General features: G+C 44.1%; 1 protein-coding gene across 7 annotated transcripts in view; it reads right to left on the bottom strand.

The window, feature by feature from the left end:
- The window catches only part of mtmr1a (myotubularin related protein 1a), a 16,607-nt gene extending 9,943 nt beyond the window's left edge, over positions 1 to 6,664 (bottom strand). The window contains exons 1-6 of one of the 7 annotated variants that reach the window (XM_035411888.1): positions 6,248 to 6,664; positions 4,955 to 5,060; positions 4,220 to 4,243; positions 3,372 to 3,395; positions 1,599 to 1,670; positions 30 to 105 (exon numbers count right to left, since the gene is read on the bottom strand). In XM_035411888.1, coding sequence (XP_035267779.1) covers positions 30 to 105; positions 1,599 to 1,670; positions 3,372 to 3,395; positions 4,220 to 4,243; positions 4,955 to 5,060; positions 6,248 to 6,381 — 436 coding nt within the window. In that variant the 5' untranslated portion in view covers positions 6,382 to 6,664. The other 6 variants (XM_035411891.1, XM_035411889.1, XM_035411892.1 and 3 more) reach the window with 6 other exon arrangements.
- Positions 6,665 to 7,442: the final 778 nt, after the last annotated feature.

The following is a 7,442-nucleotide window of genomic DNA, read 5'->3' as shown; positions in this document are numbered from 1 at the left end:
AGGCGAATGGGGCAGGAAGAGACGCTCACCGATGGCTTTAATGGACTCCCCAGGGACCAGCGGTGCCTCTTCCATCTGGGCCTGCTTGTTCCCGTCTCTCAGCGCCTGCCACAGTACCCAGACCCAGAGCCCATACTGTCAGAACCGACACTTAGGTACACAGCATATAAACCCAAATGGAGCACCCTCCACCCTAGTAGCTGTGCAACACTAATGGAGAACACCAAATCCACTCTGTGTTCAAGGCTTCAGAAGCCAGTGACCTTTCTCACACTCTCACATCCCGCATCCTGAATTTTATCCTCAGTGCAGTAAGACAGGGGGATCAGAGAGTATGTGGACACACAGGGGGGCTGGGTGACTCAGCGGGGGGCTCAACAGGGGCAGCGAGACACGAAAAAACAGACAGGCTGTGATCACAGGGAAGAATGCGCTGGCACTAGCTATGCCTCTAGCTAGGACAACTACAGCAGTGGCACAGGGAAGGATGTGCTAGCGCTAGCTAAGCCTCAAGCTTGGACACCTACAGCAGTGGTGAAACACTCAGCAAACACTATCGCGAATGCATTCGCAGCGTATTCTGCATACGCATGTACACATTATGGTCACAGCTACACAAATACAGCACATATTAACACACAATGGATAACGATACACAAAATAATGAACATATACAACAGACTCAAGAGAATTTTTCCAAGTCTTCCACATTCACCAAAAAAATTAAAACAAAAATCCACCAAGGCTTAAAAAAGCAAAAAAAAAAAAAAGAAAAGAAAAACTACCAAGAGCAAAATCTAAAATCTGCTAGTTGGCATGCAGATTTTCAAAAACAGATTATCCAGAGGATCTAAGAACAAGCCAGGAAGACTCTGTGAGTCAATGAACTGGTGCTACGTAATAAAATAAAAAAAGAAACCAAAAAGGCCAAGGCCTAGTTCACTTGGACGGTCTAAAAGCAAAGGGACGGATTTAGACAGAGAACATCACAGCCCACAGCACAGAGTGCACCCCACATTGTGAGGGGAGAGAGAATCTTCAGCCATTTGGTGAACCCAAACTATTATATATGCATGACGAGTGGACAACTATGCGCTACAACTGGTTTAAAGCAGGCTAGTCTCCAGCTGGCAGCTGCACAAAGCATAAACAGCAAGTCTGGGATACAGCAAACCAGACCTGCCAGGGACTTACTGCAGACGCATGAACCACCAACGTCTCACACATTAGCTGCTATGAAAACACTTGAGAGTATTCTGAGCACCCAGACCTGGCTGCTTGCTGCAGTATGACCAAATGACTACACACGGCCCAGCCCTGCATGACATCACCGCCTGGAGCCAATCCAGGGGTGAGGAGAAGAGTCAACCTAGGCAAGGCCAGCTAAGTGCGTCTGGCTAAGCTATTAACCGCCAAAAAAAAAAAAAAAACACACACAGTCAAACAGAAAAAACAGAAAAGGCATTAAGCCTGAACACGCAGAGACAGAAAGAGTACGAATGGGCATGCAGAGCTGGTGAAGATCCATATGACTCCGTGGGAATAGGGCAACGTAGGAGGGCGGGGCAGATCAGGACAGGACCCACACAGAGACTTGCCGCGGTGTGAGGAGCGCGCTCACTGTCGCTGTCCAAGTGAAAGCCATTCGCCCCGTCACCAGAGTCCTGGGACTGAAAGAGCAAGCAAGGCCAGAGAGAAAGAGGGGGGAAGAAAAAACAGGCAAGAGGACAATAAGCAGAAAGATGGTTTCACCACAAAAGGAAGTGAGAAGCGCCCTTTCCTGAGCGCGCCCGCGACGATGAGAGAGGGTTAGCGGAGCAGCATGGTTTCACAGCCAAAAGAAGGGGAAAGCTGCATGCCTGTTAGATTGCAGCTGCCATTTTATAGACATCTGTTCATCTGTACAGTGAGGAAAACGGAGTACGCATTCAACAATGAAAACAGACAGAAGAGGCAGAAGATTTCAGCAGAAAATGGCACTGTCCATGGGCACATTAGCTCTTTGTTTCTCCTGGAGAGCCAAAAAGGAACAAAATGCTCAAGATTAAAGGTCCTCTGAAACATAGTCCAGAATGCCATACGGCACTCTTGCAAAACTCACTGATCTCCAAACAGCAAGCCGGCCAATTCTCAGCGTGTGGCAAAGGCAAGCAAAACCTCTATATAATACAGACTAGAGCCACAGACAAACTGTACCATACAGACGTACCACACAACCACACACACACCCACGTACAGACACTAAAGCAAGCACACATTCAAACCAGGAGAGCCATACATCTCTATCCTTTCCCTTTTTGTTAGAAGGTAGGAAGTACATTCATAGTGCATTATACCCTGTAAAATGCTACACAAGTTTCCTGTAGCACACTGAGACCAGTAAGCATTTCAGCACAATGAAAATAAGTGGCGAACAAACTCATACTGTACCATACCTGCCGAGTTCTCCCTGCCTATGGGGCTCCTTCTCCAGAAGCAAGACAGGCCTGCATGAACAGGCAGCCTTATTTTAACTGAGGATGTGAACAGGCACAGCTGTGGGGACCAAGGGGCAGACTCTGGCATCTATCCGTCCTCTGCACAGCCCCTCCAACAATTCCCTCCTGGCAGCCATCCCAGCCAGAGTCCCAATTCACCAGGAAGAGACTGCTGTGAGGCTGCATTCAGGCGCTGAGGGCCTGTTTGTGTGTGTGAGCTCATGAGGGAGACGGCTCGTATTCACACCCACATTACTGCATCTGCACATAAGACTTCCACACAACCAGTGGCCAGAGCAGAGAGACAGCACTGTCTCACACAAATATACAGGAGGTCTTAACTGGTCCTGAATATCCAATAACACATTTGTGTAGGCTGAAGAGTGTGAAGCCTCTACGCATGCCATTTTCACAGATAGTTCTGCTGATGTTTAGAAAAAGTAATTTTGTTGTTTATTTTCCACCAAGGCAGAGGGAAGAGTCCTGGAGTTGAACACTTATTTTTTTCTGATACTGAACAATTTGGCACTAACTGAACAGCAATGTCCAAGGCCCGAAGGACACATCCCAACTCTTTCTTTTCATCTGAGAGGTTGGAACACTCTGCTGAGCTCACACAGCAAAATGCCTAGTATTAAATCAAACCTTATAGAGTATATTTTACACTCGGAGAGTTCGTTTTTACCCCTGAAGGACTCATCTGAACACTACTTGTATTACCAGTGGACATTACTGTGCAGTTGAGCTCACAATACAGAGAGAGCTTGTCCTGTCCTTAGGTTTAAACACCTGGAAAAAGCAGGCTGACCAGTCTGGGCATGTAAGCACATTGCTGAGCACAGCGTGGGAAAAGCAGACAGACAAGCGCTGGCTGCACCCACCCTACAGCCTTACCCTCAGATCTGGCCTCTTGGACACCTGCAGGTCATGAACACAAAACCAGACATAACGCAGTTAAAAGGGAACTGGGTCACTGGATGAATCAAGATGAAACTGAAGCTGAACAAGGAATCGATCGATTTAAAGTGAAAAGGATACACCAGGATACCGATTTAGACTCAGCAGCAAGCCTACACAGACTTCTGATACTACTGAGACTGAATGTGTAGGCTTTGAATGAACCTTTATGTGATGCGCATGAAAGTATATGAAGGATTTATAAATGCTACACAGCTCCCTAATTTAAATTGTCACGCAAAATCAAACAAAGGAGAAGCTGGATTCATCCAATGCGTTTTAAGCAGAACTCTATGCTTAAGACTGTTCAGAACTGTAACTGTATGGTATAGGCTAACGGTCCACAGACCTGAATCCATAGGCACACTTTCAGGTTCACGTAATTCAACCAACTTTTTTGTATAAACACTCGAGGACAGCTGTAAACTGAAAGGTAAGTTCCAAATAAACCTGATTGTCATAGATGGGACAGAGGCAATAATGTTCGTAGAGACATAACACTGTTCCTCAAACTTCTCTTTACTTGGTTGCATTTAAAGAGGAAGTGAAACCCAGCCACACTCAGGAAAAAGAGAAGACAAAGGAGGAGGTACAGTAGACATCCACTCATTTGTATTGCTTTCACTGAGGGGACTTCCCATTAGGATCCACGGAACTCTACAGCCTTTCTCCATTTAAATTTTAAATGTCAACACAGGACAAATCAGATGCCAGGTTAGGTCCCCACATTGACAGTAATACATGCTTACAGATGTGCGCACAGGCGCCACTGCGATTGTCCTTACCCTTAGATCTGTCCTCCTTCCAACCTGTCAGTCAGAAACACAAGACCATTACCATATACCCATAAACTGCATACCCAGTACCATCTGAAAGGGCATGAAAACCACAAATCAAGTGTTTCCAATTGCTCTGTGTATTCTTTGCAATCACTCCGAGAAGGTTTACCAGATAAAGGCAATGTTTATGTTGAACTTCTACTCACACAGAAAACATCATTTACAATTTTGGCCAATTTCAAAGTCAATGTGGTTATATCAATATCACTAATAGTGATGTTAGTCACTAATTGGTTTACTATTAAAAGTGAACATCACCACAGACAGAGAAATAAAGGAAAGGAGTGGCCAAGAACTTGGTGCACAAGAAATGTAACATTTCTTTCTCATTTCACATTCTACAGCGAGGCCACTCCCAGCATCCTCTGTGGAAGCAGGTCTACACACTCCTCAGGCACTTTCACATTATACTTCTGACAGTAGCGTAGACACTCAGGGTTTACGTGGTAAACACGTCAGCACTGAATTTGCACAGAGCAGTCCCCTGACCTAAATCTGATACTCGCAAGAGCTATTCATCCATTAGGCTACTGTCAAAAGTGAACAGATGCCAAGAATCGCTGAATTTCATAGTACAAAGAAGCAACTGTGGACAATGTTAAGTATTTTGTTGCATATGTACAGAGGTTTATGCCTGTATAATCTGCACACGTTTTGGAAATGTACTGCATCCCCCCCTACCTTAAAATCACGGGACACAGGGTCTAGGGGGACAGGGCCGGAGATCTGGCTGGAGATGGTGGCTGCGATAAGCTGTTTACACCATTCCACGTGTGATCCCGTTGGGCTGTGGAAGACAGACACCTCTGAACAGTTTTGCAGATACTTGACAGTTAAAAAGTACAAATCTTGAAATACAACTGCAAGTACATTAACAGCTCCACAGACATGTAAAATTAGCCTGTTAAGGAAGGAAAGGGTTTTGCACAGTTAGCTTATTTTAGTTCTGCCAGCATATGCTCCCTACAGACCAACTCACAAATCATGAACATATGCCTATGAGAACACAGAAACTGTAAGGAAATCTTGTTTTCATAGACCCAGCTGTCAATGTATTTGTCCTCAATGATTATTTGCCCATTTCACATTCGTAGGACCAAATCTTTTGAACAAATATTCTGCACATAGCAAATTCCAGCAGAGGCATACTGGCCCACTTAAAAACTGATTTACAACTAAAAAGGAAGCATTTGGTTCTTTACTAAAGGGACAATTCAAATGGTATTACAAAGATAATCCGTTCATAAGAACAGAAAGGCATACGAAAGTGGGGTTTTATGAAGTCAAGTAAATATGAAGATTTGGAAAACTAAGACAGTCTTATATATCTCTTTTTTAATCCTTGTTCTACCCAATATGGGTATGCACCATTGTAGTGCTCATTGTCGCCAGCTCCACAACCAATTCAGCAGAAAGCAGGCAAGAAAGTGCTCTCCTCCAATGCTCCTGATGTCAGCCGCTGTTTCTAATCACACTTCAGTTTCCAAGCTGGGCTGGCACAGGCGAGTCCCAGGAAGAAGCTTCATGTGTAGCTCAACAAGAGGACTTATAAGCCACTGGTGCGTGAGCAGAAGCTGCCATCTCAGCCGAATAAAAAAAAACTACGTATGTTTTACGAGAAAGCCTGTGCATATTCAACAGAAATTACCGAATCATATAGCCAAGTCAACTATATTAAAGTCAGCGACATCCATTTGCAACGATAAACTTCAACCATTTATAAAGTACGCTTCACGCTGAATGCTAAATAAAAATACTACCAGCTGTCACCTGGAGATATACGGGGTGTATCAGCGTACGCAAATTCAGCACAGCTGGGTAGTTCTTTTTTTTTTTTTTAGCTGGCTGGATATCTAACCAGTAAATAGAACGTCCACAAATCCTATCTTCGTGACACGGATGAATGCATGCACCAGACTTCGAAGACCAGTTCGTTCCATTTATGTTGTAACATTGAATAAATGCTATATTCACCTGTCCAAAGCTTCAAAGCTCGGCTGTCTAGATCCACCGTTACTTCCTTGAGGTCGGGAAGGCTTTCTGCTAGGAACCCCTGGGTGTGCAAGACCATCGGCTCCGTAGCCGCCTGCGCTCGACTGCTTTTCCATTTTTTCCCCCAGATTCCTTCCTCTTAATGTTTTGTTTGTTTTTCTTAGCCGATAACTCTGGATTGACCCCTACACAACTGACGTTTTCAGGAAGTCCTTGCGCTGTTTCTTTTCCCCTCCTCCCACCCAATTTAGTTTTTTGGCAGAAACTCAGCGCTTGTGGTGCGTGCGCTTCCTGTGCTTGTGGCTAGCAGTTCAGTGGTTCTATTGCTGACTCTGAAACACTACGGCTAGACGCAGCCATTCTACGCACTCTCTCTTCCATTACCCGACATGCAATACAGTCTCAGCTAAGAACTGTCACAGGTCACTCATTAGTTTACTGTGTCATCATGTCATACAGAAAAATCCTAAATATGCCATAACATAATATAATTTAAAGGCGATGCCTTAGTTATTAGAATACATTAATAAATCTTCAGAGAACAGATTATTTAGTGAATGTTATTTTAGACAAACTTGCAAATGTGCATTTGGTAATCATAACCGAATCATAAATTTACTATATTATGTTTAACGGTCATCCGTTAAGGATAACAAACATCCTCACGTGAGCCGTTGCAAATAACCATGTTATTCTAAAACGTTAGATCTTCGGGGTGGCGACTTGATTTGAATAGCATAGCACAATTCATATAGACATTTTCATTTACAGACCACCAGACAAAAACAGACCATCTTTGAACGATTAAGTGGCCCCGTACAAATTAAATATCGGGCCAAAAAATTAAATGGATGATTGTTTGATTTCGGCACAGTAAACGCAGTTCGAATTCACGGCATCCGAACCGTCTGAAAATTGATATAATTTAACAAATAGCGCCCCCTGTACCAATTTGCCACTTTACAACCCGGCCAGGAAATGAATCCAGAAATGAAATAATTCATTAGATAGCCTACAGCAAGCCTAAGATCGCGCATATTTCGTGTTCGTAAGTGTAGGAACATATAGGCTACACATTAATGAGAATCCTTACACAGATCTTCAGGTGAATTACATTCGGGATCAGCTGAAAAGGTATTGCATCATGGCACACAGTTAGTCCTTTACAGAGGGTACG

This window comes from Anguilla anguilla, chromosome 3, assembly GCF_013347855.1.
Source record: "Anguilla anguilla isolate fAngAng1 chromosome 3, fAngAng1.pri, whole genome shotgun sequence".
Lineage (NCBI taxonomy): Eukaryota > Metazoa > Chordata > Actinopteri > Anguilliformes > Anguillidae > Anguilla > Anguilla anguilla.
Note: the sequence above shows the minus strand (reverse complement) of the source record. Positions and strands in the feature narration are given on the sequence as shown.